At 38.7% G+C, this 15,865-nt stretch overlaps 1 protein-coding gene across 2 annotated transcripts in view; it reads left to right on the plus strand.

Annotated features, from left to right (window-relative positions):
• Positions 1-15,581, plus strand: part of PDS5A (PDS5 cohesin associated factor A) — a 78,028-nt gene extending 62,447 nt beyond the window's left edge. Inside the window, exons 27-33 of one of the 2 annotated variants that reach the window (XM_071432518.1) lie at positions 2,709-2,841; positions 3,423-3,542; positions 4,639-4,701; positions 8,591-8,730; positions 9,738-9,843; positions 12,266-12,618; positions 13,667-14,355. In XM_071432518.1, the coding sequence (XP_071288619.1) occupies positions 2,709-2,841; positions 3,423-3,542; positions 4,639-4,701; positions 8,591-8,730; positions 9,738-9,843; positions 12,266-12,618; positions 13,667-13,823 (1,072 nt within the window). In that variant the 3' untranslated portion in view covers positions 13,824-14,355. Of the gene's footprint in view, positions 1-2,708; positions 2,842-3,422; positions 3,543-4,638; positions 4,702-8,590; positions 8,731-9,737; positions 9,844-12,265; positions 12,619-13,666; positions 14,356-14,379 lie in introns of those variants that run through there. The other variant, XM_071432517.1, reaches the window with a different exon arrangement.
• Positions 15,582-15,865: the final 284 nt, after the last annotated feature.

Consider the following 15,865-nt stretch of genomic DNA (forward strand, 5'->3'; position numbering starts at 1 on the left):
TCTTTTAAAGTAAGCAATGATTTTAGTCTTGTCTTGGTGCCTAGGAATATTTATAGGATGTCAAGTAATGTTAGATCAAATATTTTGGAACTTTTAAAATAGGGCGCTTCTCCAAGACTTGAAAACAGTGAGGCTGGGTAGGTCCTGCCTCACTGGAACCTTATTTTCCCCTTCCTATACAAGCCTACTAAAATTCATTCTAAGTAATTGCTGCTGACTTACATTTGCACTATAAATCAGCAGTGCAGGCTTAGTACTTCTTAATGTATTCAGCATGGATTACTGTATACAATACCATCATACTTGGCAGGAGCTTGTTCTGTACTCTTTCCACATTGAGACCTTCTTGTGTGACTCAAATAATATTTTACATCTTAATTATAGCTTCTTTTGCTCTTTATGCCTTGCAATGAATTTTAAAATTTTAGAAAATCGTTAACACTTTAAAATTGTTTAAGCATGTTGTCTCTCTCACCACACAGCTCTGGTTTTAATGTTTTAGTTTTTTGTTGTACTGATTTTTGATGAAACTGAGCTTTGTTGGTTTTGTATTAGGCATGTATGACCACATACTACAATATACATCATCCAAAAAGCAGTTCTGTTTTGACACCAATAGACTAGTTCAGATCTTAATGGTTTTTGCACCTTCACTTCTCACAGTCCAAGTCTGATTCTTTCTCTAAATGAAAAGTTTGGTGTGTTCTCATTTCTGAGTTTCTTGATTCACACCTGAAGTCAGTGAAGATTTTTTTTTACCTTACCAACAAGTCTACATTTTGTCCCAGCACTCCCTGTTCCTGGCACCATCTGAAAGCATCCTCCAGTATGTACTTTATCCAGAATGCATGGGAACAAGTTCTGATTGGCAGCCACTGAGTTAATACTTCCTTTGAGAAGCACTTTCTAGTGCGCAGAGCTTTTTTGGACAGTCCTTGTATAGCTTTCCTTTGTTGTCCAATTTCCTCCCTCATGTTTGTCACAGACTGGCTGAACTAGCCAGAAGGGACTGCTCCAAACAAAGAAATACTCTGTAGGGGAATTTTGGCAGGAATACTTCTCTGAAGAGTCTCCTGAGATATGAGAAAAATGTTTCCCATTCAATGTGATACAGTGTTTCTTTTAACAGCTCTGAATGTCTTAGTGTTCACTTGAAAGTGTTAACACAGATGCTTGCAAAGTTGGAAAAACAGGGTTTGCAGTGTGTTTTGTAGGTGTCTCCCTAGTTTGTCTTGGTTAAGATGGCCTAGATACAGTGATGTACAGTAAATGCCTGCTTAGCAGTTCCTGAACCATTATCTGTGATACTTACTGTTACTGATGTTGTTTTTTAAGCTTATCCTGTAGGGTTATGTTTGGGGTTGGTTGTTTTTTATCTTTATATTGTCTCAAGTATCTTTCTCTTCCTAATTCATATTATGAAATTACTGAAATGGATACAAAGAATGACTTCATGTGACTGTGTTCCTCTAGGTGGATATTTTTTTACATAAAATCCCACTGGTATTTTGCAAAGGTCTTGTTCAAAGCTATTGAATTTGATATGAGTTAACTGGGATTACCAGAGTATAATGTGCTCTCAGTAGTAATCTTGGGGTAACACTGGATTTTGCAGAACCTGGGTCAGGGTGGTATGTTACTGCTCCTGTATTCATCCTATTCAAGTTCTTGAAAACAGTAATGGATGTAAAGCTGCCTTTACATCCATTGTAAAAGACATTTACAATGGATGTAAAGACAGATTGATTGATTTACTATAGCTTTTGTAGCTCTTGGATGCAAGTCAGACTGGAGACATCTTAGTTTCTTGAACATCAGATAGCTCTGTAAGTATTTTGATGGAGCATTAGCCTCTGAGCTTTTGAGAGAGATGTTCCTTCATCTCTTTCATTACAGTTTGTATCAGGTAAGAAGATGGGGGCTTTTGTGAGCAAGGAATTTGTATGGCTTTCCCAACCAAGCACTATTTTACCTTACAGTGACTATTGACCCTCTAACCATATGCAGTGGTGGAGCTTAATAGCAAGTGATAGCATGGATGGACCAGTTGGGCTTTATATCATAATTGAAAAAAATTTAAAACAAACTTTCAGTCAGAATTTAATGTAGTCTCACTAGAAGCAAGCAAGATTTAAAGAAAGAAACCTAGGAAGGCTAATTCCATTAAGTTTTACCTGGGAGAATTCTCCTCCCATATGGAACATGAGGAAGAATCTGATGTGATTTTTGGATCTCCTCTCCTTTCTGAACTGCAGTATTTAATCCACCTCATGTGGATAACTGTCTAGCAGCAGCATGATTTGTTCAAGACTGCCTTGAGTGTGCTCATGGTCCACTGTTGATAGGGACATGGTGCTCAAGGTAGTCATTACAGAATTTCATTTGGGTAAGGAGAGCTCCAGAATTCCTGTTTCTATTCATATGTGGAAGAGAAAAAAGTTGATTGGCTGGGCAGTATTTACAGAGGTAATAATAAGCACACTAGTTTGGCAGGTTTACTCAAAGGAGTACAATTAAGACTGTGTGTGGTAAAGGTCTAGACTCTCTTTACACCATTATATGAAGTTATCTGTTTATGTCTTCAAACTGATTTTGGTTTCTTAAGAAAAAGCTAGTACAGCTAACAAAATTTTGTGAAGCGTTGCTGTATGTAGGAGCTGTAGTATAAAAGCTGGAGTGTAATTGCTTGTGGTTTTATGACTTTTTAGGTGCCTGTGGTTCATGCTTGAAGTTTTAATGACAAAGAATGAAAACAATAGCCATGCCTTCATGAAAAAGATGTCAGAAAACATCAAGCTTACCCGAGATGCTCAGTCTCCTGATGAGCCAAAGGCCAATGAAGTAAGAAATGCAGTTGAGATTAGTGCTGGGTGATGAGCTGAGGGTTTCAAAAGCAGGATTTGCAGGAAGTCTGAAAGAACTAGCTCTGACATTTTTATGGTTTTTTAAAGACACTACTAATTGCAAGTACTGTCTGTATGTTTCCAATCTCATTCTTGCAAAACCTTGCTGACTTCAGCCAGTACATAATATCTGCATTTTTTGAAAGTATTCCTGCTACTGCCTGCCTTATTTTAACAGCTGCCTAGTTTCTTCACATAAGTATCTTCTGCTGTTGGGGGAGGAAATATTGCATTATACAGTTATTGTTAAACCCATTCATTTTTAGCAGAGATGAGAAACCATTTAAGGTGATTTGATTGAGCAAGAGTTTCAGTTGTACAGCATAGTCATGTAAAGTATTACTAGGTTTATAAATAGTATCTGACCCAGCAGTATGGTTAATGATATAATTATTAAAAATGTCCTTAGTGGTGGTTATTTAAACACATCTTTTAAATTTTTTGAACTACCACATTCTATCTACACTGTAAAAACAGTGAGTAATTCCTAAAGCATGCTTTTCTTCTTTTTTTCTCCAGAAACTTTACACAGTATGTGATGTAGCACTATGTGTAATCAACAGCAAAAGTGCTTTGTGCAATGCAGATTCACCGAAGGACCCTGTATTGCCAACCAAATTTTTTACACAACCTGAAAAGGTAAATTTGTTAATTTTATTTCCAAAGTAACAAGGGGAAATAGGTTTTTTTGATGATTGATCCGTGGTTATCTCTGTAAGATAATGAGTGGGAAATGCATATTTTATTATCAGCAATTAATTTTTTAAAGTCAGCTCTGTGCTGTGCTGTCTCTATTATGAACACATGACAGAAATGTTTGTAACCAGGTGAGAGCTAACTGGAATTAATGCTGATATGTTGGCATGAATTGCTGAATCACTTCATTAGTGTGTTTTACAAGTGAATATATGAGAATATATGTATTTTTCTGACTGTATATCTGAATTAGAATGCAAATCAGAAAAAAGGGAACATTATGTTATCTGTGATATGTTACTGTCTCTTAGTAGCTGTTGGGCTATTCTGCTTGCTGTACAAGTTGGTCCTCTTATTACTAGCTTTGGCAAGTACAGCTCTGCTGTCAGGAGTGGCACTACTGCTCTCCAAGACACCTACTTCTGAAAAGTGTTAGGGGAGCACAAGTAATTCTCTGGACCAGACCTGATGTTTTAGTTGTCCTGGAGAATGTCCTGGCTGACATTTTTCAGTGCCCTAGGCTGTTAATTAACTGCCTTTCCAGAGGCTGTTTAGGCAAAATTTATTTCCTATTTAATTGTGAAATGGCAGATGCCATGTAACAGTGAGCTGGTGCCTTTATTCAGTTACGGGATTTTGGTCTGTGTAAACTCTGATACTCAGTGTGACAAAGGTAACAACTTTCAGCTTGTTTAGAGAAAATGGCACCTCTTTTCCTCTGTTAGGACTTCCCATTAAAAACGTGCAAGTGAACAAATAGGGAGAGCAGTTTTCAAAAAATTAATGTCATTTTAGAAGGAAAAATGGTCATCTCAATTTCAAGTATGGCATACTGTCATTCAGTAATGCTCACTGTAAATCTCCACCAAAATACGAGTTTGACCTGTCTTTATTAGATTGATTCATTAGTCAGCAGGTTGTGTGGTGTGAAATGCGTGTAACTCTTGATAATTGCATCTGCGAAGTTAGTTGAGTGTATATAAAAAAAGAGGTGAGATTGAGACATCGAATACAAACTAATTTTTATTTTTTTATGCAGGATTTCTGCAATGACAGGAATTACATTTCAGAAGAGACAAGGGTTCTTCTTTTGACGGGAAAGGTACTGTATTTTGGCAAGTTGCAAGCCTGAGAATATTACTTACGGTTTTTAAAATGTTTTGGACTGTGTTTAAATTATATTAAGAGTTTATGGACAGTAATTTTGTAACTCTATTTGATGACATATAATTAATTCCCTGAACATACTACCTGATGAGTACTCAACACCAAGATTGTTATCTGTGCACTGGGGTACAGGTTCTTGATTAGTTTCTTCTATTACTGAAGTAAGCTTGGTGTAAAGTTGTGATGCATATAGAGAATTGTGATACCACTAGCATTGGCAATCTTAAATTTTCAGTTGTAATATTTTTAATATAGCTTTTATTGCTGTTAAATTCAGGTGCAGATGTCTATGCACTTTTGAACATCTATTTCAGGGAGTCCCAGCTGGAGATATTCTGTGATTCTAACATCCTATATGTGCAAAGCAAAGCACCTCTGGGAGAGGCTTTCCAAAACGTAATGCAGAGTTAGGTTCAATACAACAGTAGGAGATACCACAGAATTGTTAAGGTTGGAAAAGACCTCTAAAATCACTGATTCCAGCCACTGACCATATCAACACCACAGCACCACCACCATATCAACTAACCACAGCACTAAATGCCATATTGAGTATTTCTTGAATACTTCCAGTGATGGTGACTCCGCCACATCCTTGGCCAGTCTATTCCAATGCCTGACAGTCCTTCCAGTGAAGAAATTTTTCCTGATGTTCAACCTCAACCTCCCCTGGCACAGCTTTTAGCCATTGCCTCTTTCCTGTCTTTTGCTGCCTGGGAGAAGAGGCCACTCCCTACCTGGCTACAACCTCCTTTCAGCCAGTTGTAGAGTTTTTAAACACCCCCAGCTCCCTCAGCTGCTCTTCATAAGACTTTTGTTCCAGACCCTTCACCAGCTGCATTGCACTCCTCTGGACCCACTCCAGCACCTCAGTGTCCTTGCAGTGAGGGACCTTGAATTGGGAACAGGATTCAAGGTGTGGCATTGCCAGTACTGACTAGAGAGGGACAGTTGCTGCCCTGGTCCTGCTGGCCACACTATTTCTGACACCGGCCAGGATGCCATTGGCCTCCTTAGCCACCTGGGCACACTCTGGCTCATGTTCAGCAGCTCTCAGCCAGCACTCCCAGCTCCTTTTCCACTGGGCCACATTCCAGCCACTCTGCCCCAGCCTGTAGCACTGCCTGGGCTTGTTGTGACCCAAGTGCAGGACCTGGCAGGGAGCCTTGTTGATCTTCATAGCGTGGGCCTTGGCCCATTGATCCAGCCTGTGCAGGTCCTTCTGCAGAGCCTTTGGCCCTCCAGCAGACAGTACTGCCACTCTGTGAACTGACTGAGGGGACACTCAATCCCTTAGTCCAGATCATCAGTAGAGGTAGTAAACAGGACTGGCCCTAGCACTGCTCCCTCGGGAACGTCAGTAGTGACCGGGCACTGCTGCATGGAGCACCTTTACCAGCACTCTCTGGGCCTGACCACCCAGCCAGTTCTTAACCCAGTGAGGAGTGCCACTGTCCAAACCATGCACTGCCAGCTCCAAGACTGTGTTGTGGGACACAACACTAAAGGCTTCAGTGAAGTCCAGGTAGATTACATCCAGAGGCTTTCCTCATCCACTAGGTAGGTCATTTGATCATAAAAGGAGATCAAGTTGCTCAAGCAGGACCCATCTTTCCTAAATCTATGCTGGCTAGGCCTGATGCCCTGTACACACCATGTGATTGCACTCAAAATAACCAGCAGATCATCCATAACTTTACTGACCACCAGGATCAGGCTGGCAGCCCTGTAGATCTCCCAGATCCTCCCTCTGGCCTCCCTGTAGATTGGCATCACAGTGGCCAACCTCCAGTCATCTGGGACCTCTTCAGTTAACCAGGTCTGATAAAAAATGATGGAGGTGCTTGGTGAACTCTTCCATCAGCTCCCTCAGCACCCTCAGGGGATCCCATCCATCCTCATAGACTTGTGAGTGTCAGAATGGCTCAGCAGGCCACTAATTCCTTCTGGATTGCAGGGGATCTGTTCTGCTCCCTGTCCCTGACTACCAGCTCAGGGGCTGGGTAGCCTGAGAATAACTGACCTTTCTGTCAAGAGACAAAGAATGCATTAAATCCCTCTGCTTTTTCCTTATCCTTGGTTACAATGTTTCTCTCCATGTCCAGTAAAGCATTGAGGTTTTCCTTGGCCCTCCTTTTGTTAATGTATTTGTCAAATTTTTATCTTCCATTGCAGTGGCCAGCTTGAGTTTTAACTGAAGTACTATATTTATACATTTGTGTTATATTTTTATATTACTTTTCTGCATATAATGATATAAATATGATTTAGAAGTAAACACTATCTCTTTGGAGTTCTGTGATACAGTTACAGTGTTTTAGATCTTGCTGTGGCTGATGACTTGACCCATGTGCTCAGGCTGAGTAGGCAACAGGAAGTTCTATATTTTTTCCCTGGAGAGCAGTTAAGGAGGTTTTCATAACTGGCATATCACATTCTTCATGTAATTTTACATTTCCTTAGAGGCCAAGTTAATAAATTAAGGTATTCCGGAGAAGAAAATATAATTCCATGGGTGGAAGTTATGATGGAGCAGGTGGGAGAAGGATATTACAGATGCTGGAAAACACTGACTAGCAAAAAAAGCAATCTCTGTAGAAAAGGCTTGTTACTGGACACGTGTTCAGTGGCTGCATCATCCTAGTACTAATTCTGCACAGTATTTACTTAAAGATATTATTTTTTAATATAATAATTTATTTACTCCATTTGCTGAGTGGCTGAGTTTACTGCATGTCCAAAGAAGGAAAACAAAATGAGTGAAGTGTCTGGAGCACAAGTCTTACAAGGAGCAGCTGAGGGAACTGGGGTTGTTTATCATTCCCTCCAGACATAGTGTTGTAACACAGGGCTCTGGGGTCCCAGGGCCCATCATTGGTGTTGAAGACAGGCAAAGATGGGGTTAAATGTTTCTGCTTTGTCACCTCCTGTTTGTGAGGTGACCAGCCTCATCAAGTAATGGCCCAGTGTTATCTCTGATCCTCCTTTTGCTTTTGACATATCTTAATAAACCCTTTTTGTGACCTTTATGGTGCTGGCCAACTTGAACTCTAATCAAGCTTTGGCCGCATGAATTTTCTCCCTACAGTGGTGAGCAGCATTTCTGTAATCCTGCCATGTTGTCTGTCATTGCTTCCAAATACTGTGTACTTCCAGAAGAAGATGCCTTCTCAGCTAGCTCAGCCAGGCTGAATGTCTGCTTCACTTGCTTGACATCTTACACTTTGCAGTTACCTGCTCCTATGCTTTAAGAGATGGTTCCTAAAAAGGGACCAGCATTCATAGATGGCAGTACCTTCAACAGCAGATTCCCAGAGCACCCAAAAGTCTTACAGCAGCCAAAGTCTGCTGTCCCCTATATCCAGGGCCAAGGTTGTCCATAAGGCCAAGGGCAGTTGATGCAGAAGAATCCTGTGATTAATTCCTTGTAGGCTGATGCATTGCTGGTAGTGTCCTGGCTGGGTGGTCAGTAGTAGACTCCCACAACAATATCAGCTTTATTTGCTTTCCCATTCATCCTTACCCAGAGGCTCTCAACTCTAATATTGCCCAACATTTTGGCTTTTGTTGAGACTTCTCCAGCTGCTATGTTTTCAAAGCATGCGAGGGAGAAGAGCAGTTGATGAAGGGCTTTTAAATCACAAGAAGTAAAATGATAAACAATGTTTTTAAAGTAAAGATAAGATTAGTAGCTCTAAACTGATGGCATTGTGATCAAGACTGTTATCCCAGGAAAAGTATTTTTAAATATTCAAGCAAATATTTGTAAAATTAAATATGTATCTGAAGTTTGCATATTTTAATATTTAAACATTTTTTTCTAGCCAAAACCAACCGGTGTATTAGGCACAGTAAACAAACCATTATCTGCAACTGGGAGGAGACCATATATTAGGACTACAGGATCAGAGACTGGAAGCAGTGTAAACTCTGAGCTGAGCTCTTCTGCAGGAAACAGATCAAGGTATGGGAGTCCAACATTTCTTTCATCACCTCTTTACTTAATGGTCTCCACTGTGCTTGCAGGAGGAGATGATTTGTTGTGTGTGTTTACATGTTGGAAGAGGGTCCTTATTTTGTCCAGTTTTAGAAAATGTAGTTCTCAATAGATAAAATCTCCATACTTGCTTTTTGGTTCAGTTTGTGTTATGATGTTTTGATGTATAAATTACAATTAATCCTGATTGGAAACGAGAAACTATTTTGAGATAGATGGAATATTCTGATCTGTGTAAGATTAAGGATGATAAAAAGAGCTTGTTGAAGCAGGCCAGGGTCTCAGTGGAAGGATGCAACATATGATGGCAATACTCAGTGTTTCTTCTAACAAGCATTATTTTTATATGGATGTGAAGTTTTAAAATTTGTTGTAAATCTGGAGAAACAGTTTGCAATTTCAGATTTTAATACTGTTTAATTTGGTTTGGAATTGATTACCTGACTAAAATAAAGCATTAAAGAAAGCAGAGAAAGTCAAGTCTTGTTGCTACATTTCATAAGGCCAAAGAGAAGTATAAATGCATTCAGAATTCATTCTGTAAAGTGTGTATGGTATAAGTTGCAATAATCTTACTTTTTTCTTTTTTGTCCTTTTGTTTTCTGTGAAGTTGGGGCATTATTGGTGTTTATTATTCTTTACTACATTTTCCAATATTGGCTCTTTCTATCTGGGAAAAGAACACAGGCTATTTTAGAGCTCTGGTCTTAAGTTTGCAGAAGTCATTATACAGTGGTGTGTCTGTGGTGAGGGATTTGGCTCAATGACCAGCCAATTCCTTTCAGACCTTTCCCAATTCTGGGAAAGAAAATACATGTGTGGACTCTGGCAAATTCAGTTGTTTTTAAGCTAATTTAGCCTATTGTGTTGATTCCTCTTCCCCTCACCCCCTTTTCTTTACCCCAAATGATTCAAAACATTTTTCTTCTTTTCTGTATATTTTTGGTTTATTATGTCTTCCATGATGTTCCCAGGGAACAAAGTTCAGATATATCAGAAACCGGAGTCAGTGAAAATGATGAAAATCCTGTGAGGATTATTTCAGTCACACCAGCAAAGACAGAACCTGTGAAAAACAAGGTATGTCCAGGAATTTTATGGACTGATGTCTGTAATAAGTTTGACATTGGGGTTATTTTCAGTGCACCAGTTCTCTGAGGAGCTGGTAACATCCAGTTTCATTTCATACAGTTGTGTCAGTTTCCCAGCCTGACAGAGGACCCCATGTCTTCAGAACAACCATTTATTTTATCCAGAGTAATTTATAGCACTCATTTGAATAGACTTCTCTAAAATTCCAAAATATTGCCACATTTATTCTGCATTTTCCAATATAAGTAACAGTGAGCCTGGGATTCAGAGTGAAAATTCACACCTGTAGCAGCTTCAACTGAAGTTACTGCCAAGAAAATGTCAAGTGGTCCTACAGCATGAAATAGAAAAATCATCTAACTTTGAAATTTTGTCACAACTAAAATCTTAATTAAACTATTAAAAATATATGGTATAGTTCACCCCCCTTTCATTAAAGAGAGAACACCATGTGTAAATCATAAAGATTTTTTAACTTATGAAAACATACAATAGCATGAATTTTAACACAATTGAGTCCTGCACCTGGGACAGATGAAACTCAAGCAGCTGTTCAGCATGCTGGGATCTGCCTGGCTGGAGTGCAGGTTGGCTGGGAAGGACCTGGGGGACCATCCCCAGTGGATAACCAACAGAGCATGAGCTGGCTGTGCGGCTTGGCTGCAGTGAGGACAGCAAACTGTGTCCTGAGTAGTCAGCAATAGAGGGATGTGGTTATTCCACCCCATTTGGCATTCATTAGGCCATACCTGGAATACTGTGCTGCCCCCCCAGTTTGATGCAGATACTCAAAAACTGGAGGGAGCCTTGTAGGGGGGACCAAGGTGATTAAGGCATGGAAAAGTTATGTGAAGAAAGGTTTGAAGTGTTGAGTTTCTTCAGCTTAGAGAAGAGAAGCCTTGGAGAGGATCAATCAGTCTTTCAGCATCTACAAGATATTTATGGAAAAGATGGATGGAAGGAAGTGTTCTCAAGGCTGTTTGCTGGAAGGATAAAAGGCTGCTGGAAGAAGTTGCTTCAGGGGAAATTCTGTCTGGATGCAAGCAGGAAAAGAAAATACAAAAACCCCCCAAAACACTGTGGAGAAATTGAAACACTGGAACAGACTGTCCAGAAAGGTGGTGGATTATCAGTGTTCATGGCTTGACTTGTCAAAGCCCTGGATAACCACTGAGGCCCCACTGTCAGCAGGTTTGACAAGATGATTTTCGAAGATCACTTCCAACCTAGATGATTCTGTGATTTAAAGTAGATTTTTGTAATAATGTAGGGATACATAGATGATTTAGGCTTTTTAAGAAGTTATATATCTGCTTAATCTCTTTCTGTTAGATTAAATCAGAGTAATAAGCAGGTGTTTTGGATTTGTATCATCACATAGAAAAGTTAGGCAAAGTACATATAAAGTAAATTTCAAAAATGCTTTCTAGGTTCTTGAAGTTGAAATTTCAGAGAATCTTCAAAGTTCATATGAATATATGAATAGCAACTGTAAGTGTCTACTATGAAGCTGCTGGAACAGCAGTGAAGGTTACAGAGATTGCCTGACTCATTTGAACACATAAGAAACATTAGTAGAATATTTAACAAAAACAGTCCTTGGTTCAGATCCAGCACTTAGAATAGTGGCATTGGTTTGTTGGAAATTGCAGAATCATCCCAGCCATACTTCTTCAGTATCCTTTTCTCCACCCCTTCTCCCAGCTGCTTTGGAAGTCAGTGTTCAAATGAAGACTTAGCATCCAGTTGCTTCCTCTTTGATTCCATATGAATGCTGCTCTCTGTAGAGAAGTACATTGCTAACCCTTTCTGTTCCACATATACAGACACCTCTTCGTGGTATCCAATCACTTCATTACCCTGGTCAGTGTGTTGAGAAGAACATGCATGTAGGCCATACCCATTCAGACATGATGAAGAATTAACAAACACAGCAAGTTGCATTTTTGGTGTGATCTTCCTTCTTTATTCCTTGGGTTTTTCTTTACTGGCACTTAGGTCTTCAGTAAACTGCACCTTTACTGAATGTTGGTCTCAAAGTTTGCATGTATGGAAATTATTACTGCTGTATTGAAATAATTCTTTGCTCCTCAGGTTTCTCTTGTCATTTGACAAAGAGACAGTAAAAGGAACTTGTCCAGAAAAATGATCATGGGAGGGGCTCATAAAGATAATTATTCTTACTGTAGTCTCTCTCACACCACTAAAAGATAGATTAGCTGCAGTTAGTAACATTACACAATATGTAGAAAATGTTTTTGCAAGGATAAGGTCCAAAATCTAAGACCATGTGATGTGTTTTCATAACAATACAGTTTTAAAAGCTCATGTTTCTGATGGAAGGAGGTAACAGTTTGGGTTTGCCTTTGGGAATCTTTTTTTCTTCACATTCATGATTTTTATTTTCTAGGAGATGAATTCTGATCAGACAACACAAGGAAATAGCACTGAACGTGGGAAAAAGCGAACAGCAACAGCATCTGGAACTGAGAATATTCATCAAAAAACAGAAGAAAAAAGTGTAGAAGAAACAGGCCCATCGCTTGCAGCAAAAACCAGAAGAGGGCGACCAACCAAACCAGAACCTCAGGGCACCACTACAAAAAACGAGGAAACAAACAAAGCACCTGTCAGGGGAAGGAAGAGGGCAGCAGCCAACCAGGAAGGCCCAGGGAGTTTAGAGGCAGGTAATGCCAAAGCACCAAAACAGCAAGACACAGCAAAAAAGCCAGCAGCAGCACAGAGACAAATTGATCTACAGAGGTAAAAATACATCATTAAATACATGGGGTGGGAGGTGGTCCTTTCCTGTCTCAAGTCAGACCCTGAGTTTACAATTACAGCAGACCTAGCATAGTTTAGGGCACAACTAAACCACAGCAGATGTTGCAACCATATGTTGCATTGAGTTCTATTTTTCAAAGTACCTGGGCAGCTGGAATTGGAGAAATTCATTTGTTTGGTCAGAACAGGATAAACTTAACCTGTTTTCACCAAATGCTATTTTAATGCATCCTGGTTCCCCTTCCTAGAATTGCTGTCTAAAGGAACCAAGAGTTGATGGTGTTTCAGTGCATTCATTAATGCCAGGCACGCTGGCATTTGGTTACTCTGCTGTGCCTCCCTTCAGTATAGCACATCCTTGGAAACTGACTGTCTTTAATGCACAGGGAAATTTGTAATGCCAGCTGTAGCTATTTTCTGGTAGTTTGGGTCTGTGCTTGTTTTAATGTTAGCAGTACTGTAATGTCTATTTTAAGTAACTGAAAATTACATTTGGAACTTTGTAAACCACAAAACAGCTTTTGGATGATAATCTGGGCTACTTTAGTGTTTAAGCATGTTGACTTGGTTTGCAATACAAGCAATTCATAATAAGCATTAACATGAGGTTTGTTTTGCTGGACCTGGTACATAATTAATGCCAAAGTGTCCAAAGGTCTGCAAACCAGTGTGCTCTAAGAAATCACAAAAATGATCTAAAGGAAGAAAGAATCATTGGAATAGTTTCTTTCTTGAGATTTGCAAGTTGAAGATCTTGCAGAGAACCTTGAACAAAAATAGTTTTACCTTTTCTTCTAAGAGTAAGCTTTATACAGCAGTAAAATGGTCTGTCAAGAGTGTAATATTTGTGTACTGCCTTGCAATGCTTGTTTATGTCAAATTGCAATGTCAAATTCCTTCAAGTCTTCAGAACAAATTGCACTATCCATAGCCTTTAATAAGCTACTGTATCAGATAACATCTTTAAAATGTGTAATATCTCAGTGTTTCTTGGACAAAATACCAAAACATTGTTAACGTTTTTCAGAAGCCAGGTGCTTGGAAGTGATGGAGATTCACTGTTGGAGATAGACTCAAGTTCAGAATACTCTCAAAATGCAATGGATCTTTTTAAGGCCTGTGGGAGCAGCCAGGAAGATACTGAGGATACAGAGATAGCAGAGGGAGGCTTCCCTAAGGTGTAGCAGGCATCTTATATAGGACAATTCTCTGTTTTTGTTTCTTTATTGTAGTTTATACAGTGAGAATTCAAAGAAATTTGTGTGTAAATAATGCTCTGATAGGTTTTTTGCTTTTAAGTAGACTTGTACAAGTTACTGTAAGTACTGGGAAAACATTTAAAGTAGTGCCTATTCTGAAGTAAAATGGGCTATTTTTATAAACCTTGGTAATTGTAGTTAATTAGATCAAGTTACTGTTCTTAATCTCTGATTCCAGTGAAAAAGCAGTGGATAACTGTTTATATTGATGCTGAGAAAAACATTACTTGGTGTGGAATTATAAAATGCACAATTCAAGTTGTGTAGTTTCAAGTTTATTGGGAATGTACAATGAGGAAGTTCAGTTGTATTCAATTAATTATGTAATTGTTAAGAAGGTACAAGATGCAGTTGGAAGAATCACAGTATAAGAAGTGTAAAAGCTAAAATCTAAACAATATTTGGTAGGATTTTGACTCAGAATCACTTGTGATTTCCATGTCCTTACAATTAACTCATTTCCTTTTCTCCCCTCATAAAGGTAAAAAGAAAACTTGCTCGAAAAGGGAGGAAATGAAGGCCAAATAAGGCATGCTCCAAGCTTCTGCAAAAACTAGGATTCAGAAATTTCCTGTACAGGAACTGAAATTACTTCAAAACACACAGCTTTCAGCTCTGAAACCAGAAGGAAAACTATGCTTCCCTTTCACATGAAATTAATCCTTCTCAATGGAAATGTAAAGCAGAAACTCTTGAGAAAGAGGCTAAAAGCATCTGTACTTATTTCCCCAGAGACTTTTTTTATGAAAAGTCAATAATTAAGCAAATTGCTTAACACTTGGTTCCAGTTCCTGCATTCTGGAGTTTAAAAGTGTATTTACACCATTAACTTTCATGCTGCATTTTTTTTTTAAAGGAAGTCAGAGAAGGTCCTTACACTGACATTGAAAATTCATGATCCTAGAGCCAGGTATTCCCATGTTTCACAGAAAAGGTAGAAGTCTACTGAATGGATTTTAAACAAGACTAGAGGAAAAAAAAAAATCACAAAAATTTTTTTTGCTTTACTTTTGGAGACTGTTTTATGTATAATTCTTTCTGCCTGCCTACTTTTCTGCAAAAATAAGATGTACAGATTTCAGTTCCCTGCTATGAAAAGTCATGTGGTGGCAATTTTATAAATGTTGCTTTCTGATTTTTATCAGAGTGGGAAAGTAATCACTTAAAATTGTTATTAATTCGCAAGTAGACATTTCATTTTTTAATTTTCCCTCCATTTTAGTTTAATATAATTTGCAATAAATGTACATATTGATGTTTGTTTTATAAAAACATATATCACTTTTAAGTGTTTTTACTCCTGCGGTTCTGTTGGAATATTCTAAATTTTAAAGGAGTAAAGACAGTCCAGCATTTGATTTTATAATGTTTGTCACCAGATTTTTATTATTGATGTAAAGAAAAAAAAAATCAGTTTTTAAAAATAGTTGGACTTTGGCAGCTTTGTAAGGAAAGTTGGAAATGTTTAGGATTGCTCTCAATTTTAAGCATTGTGCTGATTGGAAGTAAGTCTGTTTTGCATTTTGTCTTCCTGTCCAGGCTCATTTTTTAATGTTTATTTTAGAAGATTGTTGCATCAATATTATGTTTCCTGGCATTGTTCAGCATAGATACAGTGTACACTTTTATGTACACATGATCATATTTAAGTTTGTTGCATAAAATAAACGCTTCTAGGTGTCACGTGGCAGTCTTTTTCTAATTTTTTTTTCTTTCACAGAAAACATAATTGCTGTGTCTGTACATGGCTTGGACATTGACAGAAGTGCTGTACAGAGCGAAGGAGCTGTAATGCAGACAGTGTGTAGTTAAAAAGTTACTTTTTTGAGGTGAAGTTACAGTGCTTTATCTTGTGAAGGGGGTTGGGTTGTGTGCAGAGTGACAGCGAGGAATCTGCTTTCCTTCCCACTGCCTCTGTTCCCCATTTCTCTTCTGCAAATTGTTTTGAAATCCCTTGGTTCATATAG

This window comes from Agelaius tricolor, unplaced genomic scaffold (assembly GCF_023055355.1).
Source record: "Agelaius tricolor isolate 1412-34295 unplaced genomic scaffold, bAgeTri1.0.p SCAF_8, whole genome shotgun sequence".
NCBI lineage: Eukaryota > Metazoa > Chordata > Aves > Passeriformes > Icteridae > Agelaius > Agelaius tricolor.